General features: G+C 48.0%; 1 protein-coding gene across 1 annotated transcript; it reads left to right on the top strand.

The window, feature by feature from the left end:
• The first annotated feature begins 4,305 nt into the window (after nucleotides 1-4,305).
• LOC121289932 (interleukin-1 beta-like) lies at nucleotides 4,306-10,452 on the top strand. The gene is made up of 6 exons (XM_041209928.1): nucleotides 4,306-4,423; nucleotides 5,191-5,257; nucleotides 5,979-6,255; nucleotides 8,226-8,390; nucleotides 8,889-9,025; nucleotides 9,841-10,452. Exons 1-6 carry the CDS (start codon nucleotides 4,368-4,370, stop codon nucleotides 10,051-10,053), a joined length of 915 nt encoding a protein of 304 aa, XP_041065862.1. The 5' UTR covers nucleotides 4,306-4,367; the 3' UTR covers nucleotides 10,054-10,452.
• The last annotated feature ends 4,159 nt before the right edge of the window (nucleotides 10,453-14,611 follow it).

Raw genomic sequence — 14,611 nt, 5'->3', positions numbered from 1 at the left:
CTTTTAACGTCTCATCTTTTGTCTCCAGGCTTAGTGTATCCGGAAGAAATGGGGAAGCATAAACTCATGGAATTGTACAACACAGAAGGAAGCCACTTGGCCCATTGTGCCTGTGTCTTTGGAAGAGTGATTCAGTTGGTCCCACTCATCTACTCCTTCCCTCAAACTTTGAAAATTTTACCTTTTTTGAGTATTTATCCAATTGCCTTTTGAAAGATATTATTGAATCTGCTTCCACATATCTTACAGACAGTGCATTCCAGATCATGACTCACTGCGTTTATAAAAACAAAATCTCCTCATCTTTCCTCCGATTCTGTTGCCAATTATCTTAAATCTCTGCCGTCCCTCCACATTATGGAGTATCAATCCTACCTTGGCCAATGCATGTTCATCCCTGGCATAGGTGGATTTGCAGCCCCTGAGATGACCTGAATTGAGAAACAGACTACAGCTGTTCCCATGAGCGTGCTAAACATCAGCTGCTGCTGAAAGACCATCAACTCAGTGCAAGACGTTCTTTCATTTTCCTGAATCTTCGTATAATAGAAGTCACAGAAAGATTACAGCACAGAAAGGGGCCACTCGGCCCGTCAAGCCTGTGCGGGCCAAAAGCAAGCCCCCCACCCACCCCGCTCCCCTCCCCCAGCCTAATCCCACTTTCCAGCATTCGGTCTGTAGCCCTGCAGGTTACAACACTTGAGGTGCACATCCAGGCACCTTTTAAATGAGTTGAGCGTTTCTGCCTTCACTTCCCTTTCAGGCAGTGAGTCCCGGACCCCCACCATCCCTCCAGACGAAAAAAAGTTTCTTCATCCCCACTCTAATCTTTCTACCAATCACTTTAAATCTGACAGAGGCCCGAACAATCCCCATCCACCACTACTCTCTCTCACAGAACAATTTCTCCTTTAAATCCTCTCACTTCCTCCAAATAAAAGGTGTGGCTATGGATATTCACATGGGCCCCAGCTATGCCTGTCTCTTTATGGGATATGTGGAACATTCCTTGTTCCATTCCTACTCTGGCCCCTTCAAACAACTCTTTCTCCGGTACATCGATGATTACTTCGTTCCTGCTTCATGCTTTCATCGGGACTTGGAAAAATTTATTAATTTTGCTTCCAGTTTCCACCCCTCAATCATTTTCACAAGGTCTATCTCTGACATTTCCCTTCCCTTCCCTTCCTTGACCTCTCTGTCTCAATTTCTGGTGATAGACTGTCCACCAATATTCATTACAAGCCTACCGACTCCCACAGCTACCTCGACTACAGCGCCTGTAAGGACTCCATCCCATTCTCTCAGTTCCATCGCCTCCATCACATCTGTTCTGATGATCTACTTGCAAAAACAGTTCCTCTGACATGTCCTCCTTTTCCTTAACCGAGGTTTTCCACCCACGGTCGTTGACAGGGCCCTCAACCATGTCCAGCCCATCTCCCGTGCATCCGCCCTCATGCCTTCTCCTCCCTCCCAGAAACATGATAAGGTCCCCCTTGTCCTCACTTATCACCCCACCAGCCTCCGCATTCAAAGGATCATCATCTGTCATTTCCGCCAACTCCAGCATGAAGCCACCACCAAACACATCTTCCCTTCACCCCCCACTGGTGGAATTCCGCAGGGATTGTTTCCCTCAGGGACACCCTGGTCCACTCCTCCATCACCCCCTGCACCTCAACCCTCTCCCATGGCACCTTCCCTTGCAACGGTAGAATGTGCAACACCTGCCCCTTTGCTTGCCCTCTCCTCACCATCCAAGGGCCCAAACACTCCTTTCAAGTGAAGCAGCATTTCACTTGCGCTTCCCTCAGCTTAGACTACTGCATTCGTTGCTCCCAATGCGGTTTCCTCTACATTGGAGAGACCAAACGCAGACTGGGTGACCACTTTGCAGAACACCTGCGGTCTGTCCTCAAGCATTACCCAGACCTCCCTGTCACTTGCCATTTCAACACTCCACCCTGCTCTCATACCCACATGTCTGTCCTTGGCCTGCTGCATTGTTCCAGTGAAGCTCAACGCAAACAAGAGGAACAGGACCTTATCTTCCAACTAGGCACTTTACAGCCTTCCGGACAATTTTCGATCATGAACTCCCTCCTCCATCCCCACCCCCTTTCCGATTTACCCACTCCTTTTTGTTTTTTCCAATAATTTATATAGATTTTTCATTTCCCACCTACTTCCATTATTTTTAAATGTATTTCCATCCAATGTTTTATCACTTGCTACTCTTAATTAGCTCATTCCATAGATAATATCACCACCTTCAACACCTCTTTGTCCTTTTGTCTGTGACATCTTTTGGTTGTCTCCACCTATCACTGGCCCTCTATCCAGCTCTGCGTGTCGCACCCTCCCCGTTGAAACAAGCTTATATTTCATCTCTCTTCTATTTTTAAGTCGTTCTGTTGAAGGGTCATTTGGACTCAAAACATTAACTGTGTTCCTCTCCGCAGATGCTGCCAGACCTGCTGAGTTTTTCCAGGTATTTTTGCTTTTACATTAAATCTGTCCCCTAGTCTGCTTGCTGGTCTCCCAGTGCAAATGGCAGTCATCAAGTGTTGCAGGCTGACACATTCCAAGCTCCAGGACTATGTGCTGAGGAACACACTTGGGGCAGCCAGTACAAAGTTTCACTGGTGAAAGCACATGGTCTAAGGCCCCCCACCATAGTACAGCAAGGGGCTGGTACCTGTGTAAAACCTCTCGGGCTGTATGCAAGAGAGAATGTTTGACATGAGATGTAAATGTACATTGTAAATACAACTTGTAATGGCAAGTGTAGTGAGGTACCTCATGCACTGGATTGAAAGACACTGACCTGTATTGTATTTTATCTCGTGCTAAATGTGAAATGTCTTGTATTGAGGCTTCACAATTTTTGTGACTAAAGTATATTTCTGAGGGGAAAACATCTGAATTGAGAAACAGAACGAAACATGCTACAGGTGCAAATGGAAATCTGTAAACTCATCGGTTGAAAATAAGATGTCCAACTTTCAGCAGGTGGGTTAGAGGAACATAGAGCACACGGGACTAGGAATTGCAGTACAAAAATAAAAATACCTGGAAAAACTCAGCAGGTCTGACAGCATCTGCGGAGAGGAACATAGTTAACATTTCGAGTCCATGTGACTCTACAACAGAACTAAGGAAAAATAGAAAAGAGTTGAAATACAAGCTGGTTTGTGGGGGGGGGGGGGTGTGGTGGGACAGGTAGAGCTGGATAGAGGGCGAGTTATAGATGGAGATAACCAAAAGATGTCATAGACAAAAAGACAAAAAGGTGCTGAAGGTGGTGATAGTACCTAAAAAATGCGCTAAAAGGTGACATTGAGGATAGGAAATTGGACAAGCAAGGTACAGATAGCCCTAGCGGGGGTGGGGTGCGGGGGGCAAGGGATTGAAATAGGCTAAAAGGTAGAGATAAAACAATGGATGGAAATACTTTTAAAAATAATGGAAATCGGTGGGAAAAGAAAAATCCATATAATTTATTAGAAAAAAGGGGGATCGGAAAGGGGGTGGGGATGGAGGAGAGAGTTCATGATCTAAAGTTGTTGAACTCAATATTCAGTCTGGAAGGCTGTAAAGTGCCTAGTCGGAAGATGAGGTGCTGTTCCTCCAGTTTGCGTTGAGCTTCACTGGAACAATGCAGCAGGCCAAGGACAGACATGTGGGTATGAGAGCAGGGCGGAGTGTTGAAATGGCAAGCGACAGGGAGGTCTGGGTCATGCTTGCGGACAGACCGAAAGTGTTCCAGTCTGGGTTTGGTCTCTCCAATGTACAGGAAAACGCATTGGGAGCCGTGAATGCAGAAGACTAAATTGAGGGGATTGCAAATGAAATGCTGCTTCACTTGAAAAGGAGTGTTTGGGCCCTTGGACAGTGAGGAGAGGGGAAGTAAAGGGGCAGGTGATGCACCTTCTGCAGTTACATGGGAAGATGTGGTGGGAGGGTTTGAGGTGTAGGGGGTGATGAATTGCAGTGATCGTCCGTGGTCTGGCTGGTTTTCCAGCATTGTTACACTCAATACATTACACTGCGGTGTTAAATTGAGAGCCAGGTACCATCAAAAATACCTGAGCTTTGTTTTTTAAATCTTCTCGATTTTCAAACTTTGGGTGGGTCCAACAATTAATCTGGGAATATGCGCTAAGCTGAGGAACTTTTCAGAACCCACTACGCAATCATAAAATTTCCAACCACAAAAAGGAAGGGCAAACTCAAAGGGGCGGAGCATGTGGAACACACACACTGTATAAAAGGAGGGCTGAGGGCTGGTTGTGTGTAGAACGACACAGCAAGATATAACTCAAACAACTGATAGGTTCAAACTTACCGTGGACATAAGAGAGATGAGAACTGAAGTTGGATCTGTGACCATTCCAATGGTTGAGAATGAATCTCGCAGGTAAGATGATGGATTTATTTAATGTTTATATGCAAACTGAGTGATCATAGTCTCTCTCCCTCTCTAACCTGGATATGTTTGCAGCTGCAAACTGCAGAATACTTTTCTGTGATTTTTTCTTATCACAGGGAAAGTTTGGAGAAATGATTTGATGTTAGCAGGGCTTGACTGACCTCATGTTAAAATCTTTAATTGCATAGTTTATATTCCAGCCGTCGGGCTAAGAAATGGAGATGTGGGGAGTTCCACTGGGACGTTGATTCTCCATAACGTTAGCGGCAAAGCTTAGAGTTTTATGAAGAAACTGCAATAATTTCCGAAAACTAAACAAAAACCAGCCTCGCGTTTTATGAGAAACAGCCGTGAAAGGAATTCTTCCTGCCCACACCTACCCAGCACCTGTAAAATCCCAGTCTGGTTCTGTGATCACCACCAGCAGCAGCAGCAGTGTGCATTTGGTGCAGCGGTCACTGTCTCCCTTTCATCCCCTTCCTGTACAATACTCCTGGCCTTCACGGTCACACAGGTGGTTGAGGAGTGCAAGAGATAGTTAGTGCGGATTCTGCGTGTGCATGTGCCATCACACTGCTCTTAACACCACAATGCGATAAGTGTATATTTCAAACTACAGTACCAGACACCAACAGAAGAGTGTTTTATATTTACTGTTGAACCAGCTGGTTGCTGCTTTCCTGTGTAAATCAGCCACTGAAGCCAAATTTAGCTTCTTTCATATCAGCTGACTGTGATGTTTGCTCTATCCACAGAACCCTCAGTTACAAATGCAACAAGGATTCACGTCTGACTTCTCCGACTGCCTGTCCCCAGATCAAGGTAAGAATCTTTCACTGCAATTCCATCAGACTGATATTGGGAGGGGGAGAACATGCATTCGGCTAAAGTGAGAGTAAACTTGAGTCAGTAAATGTTCAGCTCCTCTGAAAGAGCAGAATTCACAAAGCAAACCAGGGCACAGCAACTTGACAGTGCAGGGTTTGAATTCCCAGGACAACAGCTCATCTTTCCTGGTGTAATCTTTCCTGGTGTAATCTTTCCTGTTGTAATCTTTCCTGGTGTAATCTTTCCTGGTGTAATCCTTCCTGGTGTAATCTTTCCTGGTGTAATCCTTCCTGTTGTAATCTTTCCTGGTGTAATCCTTCCTGGTGTAATCTTTCCTGGTGTAATCTTTCCTGGTGTAATCTTTCCTGGTGTAATCCTTCCTGTGTAATCTTTCCTGGTGTAATCTTTCCTGGTGTAATCCTTCCTGTTGTAATCTTTCCTGGTGTAATCCTTCCTGGTGTAATCTTTCCTGGTGTAATCTTTCCTGGTGTAATCTTTCCTGGTGTAATCCTTCCTGGTGTAATCTTTCCTGGTGTAATCTTTCCTGGTGTAATCTTTCCTGGTGTAATCCTTCCTGTTGTAATCTTTCCTGGTGTAATCCTTCCTGGTGTAATCTTTCCTGGTGTAATCTTTCATTTCGAGGCCCTTTTACAAGTAAGTTTGGCTGACATGAAAGGAATCTGCAAGATCTGATCCCACTCTCTCATTTTCACAGAGCCCCTTTCAAGAGACTTCACCCAAGCTAATGGAGACCAGCAGCGCCAGTTGCCAAGCAGAGCCAGAGAGTTACCAGCTGGAAATCACCAGCACATGCTCAGCTATCAGCACAGTTGGCAATGCCAGCCTCTCACTGGAACAGGCTGTCATGTTAGTCCTGGCTGTTGAGAAATTCAAAAAGAAATTGAAGCAGGCGTCTGGTGATGGCTGGGAATACGATGGAGACTCTTTCATGGACACTGACTTGCTGGGGAACTTCAGGGCGATCATCGAGGGTAAGACATGCTTTCCCCTTCAGTGTTGCCTTTCTGTTAATGCTGACCTCGGTGTGGGGGTAGGGCGGTGTGTGACTTGGCGGGGATGGGGGTGTGGGTGTGGGGGTAGGGCGGTGTGTGACTTGGCGGGGGGGTGGGGGTGTGGGTGTGGGGGTAGGGCGGTGTGTGACTTGGCGGGGGGGGTGGGGGTGTGGGTGTGGGGGTAGGGTGGTGTGTGACTTGGCGGGGGGGTGGGGGTGTGGGTGTGGGGGTAGGGCGGTGTGTGACTTGGCGGGGGGGGTGGGGGTGTGGGGGTAGGGCGGTGTGTGACTTGGCGGGGGGGTGTGTGTGTGGGGGTAGGGCGGTGTGTGACTTGGCAGGGGGGTGGGGGTGTGGGTGTGGGGGTAGGGCGGTGTGTGACTTGGCGGGGGAGTGTGGGTGGGGGTGTGGGGGGTAGGGCGGTGTGTGACTTGGCGGGGGGGGTGGGGGTGGGGGTGTGGGGGTAGGGCGGTGTGTGACTTGGCGGGGGGATGGGGGTGTGGGTGTGGGGTAGGGTGGTGTGTGACTTGGTGGGGGGGTGGGGGTGTGGGGGTAGGGCGGTGTGTGACTTGGCGGGGGTGTGGGTGTGGGGGTAGGGCGGTGTGTGACTTGGCGGGGGGGGTGGGGGTGGGGGTGTGGGGGTAGGGCGGTGTGTGACTTGGCGGGGGGGTGTGGGTGGGGGTGTGGGGGTAGGGCGGTGTGTGACTTGGCGGGGGGGGTGGGGGTGGGGGTGTGGGGGTAGGGCGGTGTGTGACTTGGCGGGGGGTTGTGGGTGGGGGTGTGGGGGTAGGGCGGTGTGTGACTTGGCGGGGGGGTGTGGGTGGGGGTGTGGGGGTAGGTCGGTGTGTGACTTGGCGGGGATGGGGGTGTGGGTGTGGGGGTAGGGCGGTGTGTGACTTGGCGGGGGGTATGGGTGTGGGGGTGTGGGTGTGGGGGTAGGGCGGTGTGTGACTTGGCGGGGGGGTGTGTGTGTGGGGGTAGGGCGGTGTGTGACTTGGCGGGGGGGTGGGGGTATGGGGGTAGGGCGGTGTGTGACTTGGCGGGGGGATGGGGGTGGGGGTGTGGGGGTAGGGCGGTGTGTGACTTGGCTGGGGGGGTTGGAGGGGGTGGGGTGTGGGGGTAGGGCGGTGTGTGACTTGGCGGGGGGTGTGGGTGTGGGGGTGTGGGTGTGGGGGTAGGGCGGTGTGTGACTTGGCGGGGGGGTGTGTGTGTGGGGGTAGGGCGGTGTGTGACTTGGCGGGGGTGTGGGTGTGGGGGTAGGGCGGTGTGTGACTTGGCGGGGGGATGGGGGTGGGGGTGTGGTGGTAGGGCGGTGTGTGACTTGGCTGGGGGGGTTGGAGGGGGTGGGGTGTGGGGGTAGGGCGGTGTGTGACTTGGCGGGGGTGTGGGTGTGGGGGTAGGGCGGTGTGTGACTTGGCGGGGGGATGGGGGTGGGGGTGTGGGGGTAGGGCGGTGTGTGACTTGGCGGGTGGGTGGGTGTGGGTGTGGGGGTAGGGCGGTGTGTGACTTGGCGGGGGTGTGGGTGTGGGGGTAGGGCGGTGTGTGACTTGGCGGGGGGATGGGGGTGGGGGTGTGGGGGTAGGGCGGTGTGTGACTTGGCGGGGGGATGGGGGTGGGGGTGTGGGGGTAGGGCGGTGTGTGACTTGGCTGGGGGGGTTGGAGGGGGTGGGGTGTGGGGGAGGGTGGAGGAGGGCACAACTTCCACTCACCAACGTGGCATCTGGGACCATCGCCGCCTGCCACTGGTGACTTGAGTGTTTCTGTTGATGGTGATCCTGAGTCCCAGGGAGAAGCCATCTCCTGGTAACTCAGGCTGGACATCGGACATGTCCTTATGCTGCCCCGCCCAGCAACAAATAGTAAAGAAAAGCAGTGGCCTGAGGGTTATTTTATGCTGATTCGTCTCCGCTCCCCAGCACTGGTGAATAAACCATTTGGATTTGTGCCCACAGAAGCCACCACCTGCAGCAGCTATGATGATGCTGAAAATCTGAGCAGCACTTACAGATTCATGTCGAGCGAATGCCGCCAGGTGAAGGATGATCAAGACAGATCCCTGATCCTCTCGGAGAATCTCCAGCTCCTGGCCATGACCTTGCAGCAGCCAAAGAATGCAGGTGGGTACATCTCAGCCCTTGTCCCTCTCTGCAGAAGTGAAAATAAGGGGAAAGTTGGTGGTGGGGATGTGGGGAGGGTGCGGGCGGGGACAAAGGATCCGGAGCTTCCCTTGACTCCCCCATTGGGCAGGCGCTGACCCTTGGCTGGGATGCAGGGATCATTTGAGCTCAGTATCTCACTCGAATGGGCCATTCGTAATGTGAGGCAAAAGTGTCATCAAGCCCTTGTGGCATTGTGTGGGCACGGCCATGCCTAACTAATGGGCATGCACAGGGAGCCCCTGACTCAGTTCCCTTGGCAGAGCAGGGCTGAGACCAATTGCAATGCTCCTGTGACTGGTTTGGTTAGCCTGAACCTGATGACCAGCTGGTCTGCAAAGCTCACAAATGCTGCAACGAAGCATTTGCCCAGTTAAAACTGGAGAGCTGCCCTTCTATTCACCTTGCTTGCAATGTGCATTGACTACTGTACTAAAATGGGGCCTCTTTGATTTCCAGTTCAATTGGATATGAGGTACTACAAGACAGCTGCAGGCAATGACGTTGAAGGTTTGCCTGTTGTTCTGAAAATCAGCAGCCAGAACCTGTACCTCTCATGCACAGGACCACAAGACAGACCCATCATGCAGCTGGAGGTAAGAGATCCCACAAGTGCACACAGTTAACTGACAGGTGGCAGTGGTGGTGAGACCCGGTACAGCCAGGGAGTCCAGTTGTTTTGGCAGGCATGTCATAGTCTAGAGCTATGGAAAGGAGAGGCTCCAGTTTTCTCTCCATCACCAGGAATCTCTCCTGCTCTTAACCACCTTGGTGGTACCACTATTAGTGTGTGTTGGAAGGATTTGCAGGTTGATATTTTATCTGTTAGGCCAAGCCATGAAAACAGCTTCTTTGGTCATCAAGGGCTGGGGTGGGAATTGAACCTGGAGCTTCTAGGCTCGGAGGCAGGGATATTACCCAATGCACCACGTGACCTTCTAGCTGACAAATAGACAGTCGCATATCATTGCTATCTTGAGGATCTGCCCGTTTGCCCTTGTTCATACCATACAAGCTGCATGTATCAGAGGACTCAGTCCCTGTTCCCTTCACTCTGGCTGTGAGCCCCTCCACGGGGTGCCTGTGAATTCTGGCTCTGCAGCCTTGGGAAGCCTCCTCCCACTGGGATATGGGTTCCACGGATGATGACCACAACTCATGTACTTCAAGGAGTCTGTCCAGAGCCCTAATATCAGGGCACCAGCCCTCGCATTCACGCGAGTTGACTGCCCCCAGGAAAGAAAAGGGATGGTAACAGGATTAGGGCTAAATTCGCTCATATACTGCAGGCTCAGAACCATCAGCCCTTGTTCAGGAATCAGGCCTGATATGAAACCAACCGCAGCTCCCTCTCGTCAGATTTAGAATGGCATTTAACTTTGTCATTTTCTTCTTGATTCTCTTTGCACAGAAATGGGACCAGAATCTGCAGAATATCAACAGCGCCACTGACCTGCTTCGATTTGTGTTCTTTAAGAAGGTCTTCAGCTCTGGCCTGCACTTTGAGCTTGAATCAGCCAAGTACCACGGCTGGTACATCAGCACCTCCAGAAAGAACAGGCAGCCTGTCGAAATGGATGAGAAGGAGAACCACAAGCGAATCACAGTTTTCACAGCTGACTGAGACCATCCCAGTCTCAGGACAGTTCAGAACCCAAACCAGAAATAGTTGGTTTAGAGAGAGAGTGTGTATGTACTAAGTACAGAATTTTAAATCCATTTGGATCAGATTAGTCTAATGGGTAGCTGATAAAATTGTCATTTCATTAAAACCTAACCAAAATAATTTATGTAAAAACATCAGTGAAGTACAGGTGGCAATATTTGCTACTGTTTTACACGTGTGTTATTTACATTTAAACTTGAGTGTGACTAAGTTGTCATGTTTTGTAACTTGAATATTAGTAATTGTTTAATTTTTAAAATATTTATTGTTATTATTATTATTTAAATTCTTCACTAATTTATTACTGTACTGGATACAGTCTCTTCCTTTCTTGATTAAATTAAGTTATTTTTCAAACACATTGGGTTCCATATACATTTTTACACATTTCCAAGAAAGTTTTGTTGGTACAGAAGAAAATATGGAAGATCACATCCTCTCTGCAGTGTAAGAAGCTGCCTCATTCCCTTAGACTCTTTGGAATATCCGCTGTTTCTTCATTTCCCACTTCTCTCACACTCTGTTGGATAACTCATGAATGTTTTTCATCCAGTCCTGGGGACAAGGTTCGTTAAGGCCTAAAAAACAGGCACAGTGATGGCGACCCACAATTAACGTGCTGCTTGCTCATCTAAACGATTGCATCAGGTTACAAGTGCTGTCCGCATGTCTCAGCATCCCCCTCACACTGAGCAAAATTTCACACTGATAACCAACTGTCAATCACTCTTCCCTGACTCACTGATTTGTAAGAGTCCCAGGGTTGAGCCGATTAACCCTTTCACCCTCCAGTTCCAAAATGATGCCAAGTGGTAATCCTTATTGGTGACAGTGGTTGGATTTTATTCAGTATAAGTAAGATTTGACACATGCTAATGCCTGAGCAGTGGAATGAAGACCCGACAATTACACAGCCCATTACGCCCTGCTTAGAAGTGTGATGTACACGTGACTACCTACCTGCCCGGCACCAATAGCCATGCCCGAGGTTCCATTGCCCCTCAGTATGGCATACGTACTCACTCCACCTGGGTCCCTCCACCCGGCATCAACTGCAGAATGGCCCCAATCCCCCAGCCAAATGCATCTACACCTGAAGTGCTTAGGGAATCTTTTCTTCACTTTACCTACACTGCAACGACTATGGTGACAGACTGAATGCAATCATTGGTTTGATATTGTCCAATTATAAGACATGTTTTCCTCAGAGAAGGGAAGGTTGCGAGGTGATTTGATCATGAGCGTTCTGGACAGAGTAGATAGGGAGAAACTGTTCCCATTGGTGGCAGGAGCGTGAATGAGAGGGCACAGATTTAAGATAATTAGCAAAAGTGATACGAGGAATGCTTTATCACACAGCGAGTGGTTAAAGTCAGCAATGCACTGCCTGAGAGTGTGGTGGAGACAGGTTCAATCCATGTATTCAATAGGGAATTGGATTGTTGAGTGAAAAGTAGGGGTGTGCAGGGGTACAGGGAGAAGGCCGGAGAATGGCACTCGGTGAATTGCTCCTTCGAAGAGCTGATGCAGGCACAATGCGCTGATTGGCCTCAGTCTGTGCAGTAACCATTCTGTGATTCTGTCATGTAGCCATCTTCCAGTCCAGATCAGGTCGGTGTTCAGTCATCTGTTTTCCCACATTCGATCCTCATCAGCTAGTAAACATACCAAAGAAGTTCAATAACCTCACATGGGCAGTCAAGGTCAGTCAATTCCTGCTCAAATGCCATATCATACCAACTGCGCCAGCAGCCTCACACACTGCTCAATGGAGTACACCCACATCACTCACCTACCTACAATTTCTATCACTCACAATGCCTCACTCACATTCACAAGGCAGTGGACACGCTTTGGGGTGTCAGGAGGTGAGTACCTTGCTGCAGAATTCTCAGCCTTGCTGACCCGCTTTACTAGCCAGAGTATTTATATGGCTGGTCCAGTTCAGTTTCAATGGTAAGCCCCCAGGAAGTTGATGGTGGAGGATTTGGCAATGATAATTCCATTGAATGTCAAGAGACGATGCTTTGATTCTCTCTTGTTGAGATGGTCATCGCCTGTGTCATAAAAACATAATAATTTTCATAATATTATCGTGATCTATTATGAAACTGGGTTCATAGTGGGGTTTGGAGCATTTTTTCTGTGTCTATGTGTGTGGGGGATTTAATTGAATGGACACAGCTGGCCTGGAGGTTTTGAGTTATCAACAACCAGCTAGGCTTGAAATGCTAAATACGTAAACATAGCTGACGTTTTATAACGTGAGGTGTGAGGATCATTTGCATTTTTAGATAAATTAGATTAGTTTGAATTTCAAAGAGATGGTAAGATGTTCCACCTAATCAGAAGAAGCTAAACAAAACAGTGTGTTTATTTCTCCCAAAAGTTACTGATAAGATTAGTGCTATGAAAAATTTATATTATGAGAAAAGCAAAGATGCAAAGATACATTGGAACAATGGAATTTGCATTACAAAGGGAGAAACATGAATAAAGGAGATGAGGCTATGTGTAAGAGGAGAAGGCTTTCTAAGATCTAGCACAAGTGTGAAAAGCCTCCAGCCTCTGTGGATCAAGTTGCTGTCTACAGGAACTGAAGCTGAGAAAGCTCATTTTGAACGTGACTGTCCAGGGTATTGTGTTGCTTTACCTGGGTCTTTTTAAATCTATTTGTTTTTACTGCTGCCTTAAGGGAGGTCTAACTGGGAGTCAGATTAATTGGGGCTTTTAGAAGTTATTATAAGAGTAATTTATAGACTCATGTATGCGCTTGAAATCTTTGCTTTTGTTAATAAATGTTTAATTTAGTTTTCTAAAATCCTCTGAAGTCGAGATTGTCTCATTACTTCTGAATTCAAGGCACACATCTTGTAATTAAATACAAATTGCAAAACAGTTGTGACCACGTGATCAAGTTTCTCTGGGGGATTTGACCAATGTGACATGCATCAGAAGCCAAACCTGGCACTTGTGGCACTTGTTACTTGCAGCCCAAGCCTGAATGTTGTCCAGGTCTTGATGCATACGGGCACAAACTCCTTCAGCATCTGAGGAGTGGTGAGTGGTGCTGAACATTGTGCAATCATCAGAAAACATCCATACTTCTGACCTTATGATGGAGGGAAGGTGACTGATGAAGCAGCTGAAGATGGTTGAGTCTAGGACACTACCCTGAGGAACTGCAGCAGTGATGTCCTAGGGCTGAGATGATTGGTCTCCAACAACCACAACTATCTTCCTTTGAGCTCGATTTGACTTCTTGCAAATACTCAGGAACTGCAACCTGCAGGAGGGGAGCTTCATGTGATCAAGGAAGAACAGACTGATGATGATGAAACACAGTCACTCACTCACACAATCACAGCGACCAGATCAAGTGCTAACACTTTGTGTGCTTTAAAAGATAGCTTTGAAGTTGGGTGTGTATGTGGTGAGCTTCATTGAATCACTGTCTAATGAAGTGTCCCAATGGGGCTCAATGCATGTTCGAGGAAGAGCACCTCGTCTTTTTATTGGGCACTTAACAGCCTTCTAGACTCAAAATTCAGTTCAACAATTGCAGACTGTATCCTCTGTGCACCCACTTTGGTTTCTTTTCTTTGCATGTGTCAGCCATAATCTTGTTGTTTCTTGCTTTTGCTTTTGTTCATCATTCTGCCATTGACACCTCCTCCAGACTCATCTTTTTTTAATTTGCTTTTTTCATTGACACTCCCTTTGTCCCTGCCCCACCAACTCTTTCGTCAGTTGATATCTCCCATCTTCTGCCCTGTCACAGACAATCCTTTTTCTTTTTTTATCCACTCTTGTCCCATTTCCCTTGTTGAAGATCTATTGCATCTCTAACTTTTCACACTTCTCATGCAAGAAATGTTAACTCTGTTTTTTACCTAACAGGTGTTTAGAATTTGAAATGCATTGTCGGCACAGGTGGTGGATTCAGTTGTAGAATTCAAAGGGAATTGGGTAAGTACTTTGTTAAGGAGAAGTAAAGGAATGCAGTAATGGTCAAGGGACTTGACTTAACATATCCCAGCATGCCAAAACCATAATTGCTAAGTAGTTAACGTTTAAAGTTCAGGCTGTGACAGAGAGAATGTTGAACCTTGCACATTCTCAGGTCTTGCGAGCATCTGCAAGTCCATATCGGGCGATGAAGAATGAAAATATGGAAGATTGGGAGTTTTGGGAGTTAGACTGGAATCAGAGAATGGTAATAATATAGATTAAGTGTGCTCTTCAACAGTTAGGGAAAGGACAGATGGTGCCAGCTTAAATAAGAAGGCAGGGCTCTGCCTGGGGGAAGGTGGGGTCAGATGCTGCATGTACCTTTGTACCAAAGACTTCTCTGCTCAGTGTAAACCTATATATTGAAGAGATCGAAATCTGGAAACTGTTCTTGTACGTGACCAATAATGTATAAATATGATGAACACTTGTAGTTTAGCAGAGTCCTGTCTCAAGCTGCATTGAGATGGTGCCCTCCTTGCAATTGCTTGAATAAACGATTGTA

The sequence above is a fragment of the Carcharodon carcharias genome, chromosome 17 (assembly GCF_017639515.1).
Source record: "Carcharodon carcharias isolate sCarCar2 chromosome 17, sCarCar2.pri, whole genome shotgun sequence".
Lineage (NCBI taxonomy): Eukaryota > Metazoa > Chordata > Chondrichthyes > Lamniformes > Lamnidae > Carcharodon > Carcharodon carcharias.
Note: the sequence above shows the minus strand (reverse complement) of the source record. Positions and strands in the feature narration are given on the sequence as shown.

What these genes read in the sequence shown, in the direction of transcription:
- LOC121289932 (XM_041209928.1), top strand. Translation starts at nt 4,368, where the DNA reads ATGAGAACTGAAGTTGGATCTGTGACCATTCCAATGGTTGAGAATGAA. An exon ending in CTGCCTGTCCCCAGATCAAG is followed by an intron (nt 5,258 to 5,978) that starts GTAAGAATCTTT and finishes TCATTTTCACAG; the next exon opens with AGCCCCTTTCAAGAGACTTC. An exon ending in GACCCATCATGCAGCTGGAG is followed by an intron (nt 9,026 to 9,840) that starts GTAAGAGATCCC and finishes CTCTTTGCACAG; the next exon opens with AAATGGGACCAGAATCTGCA.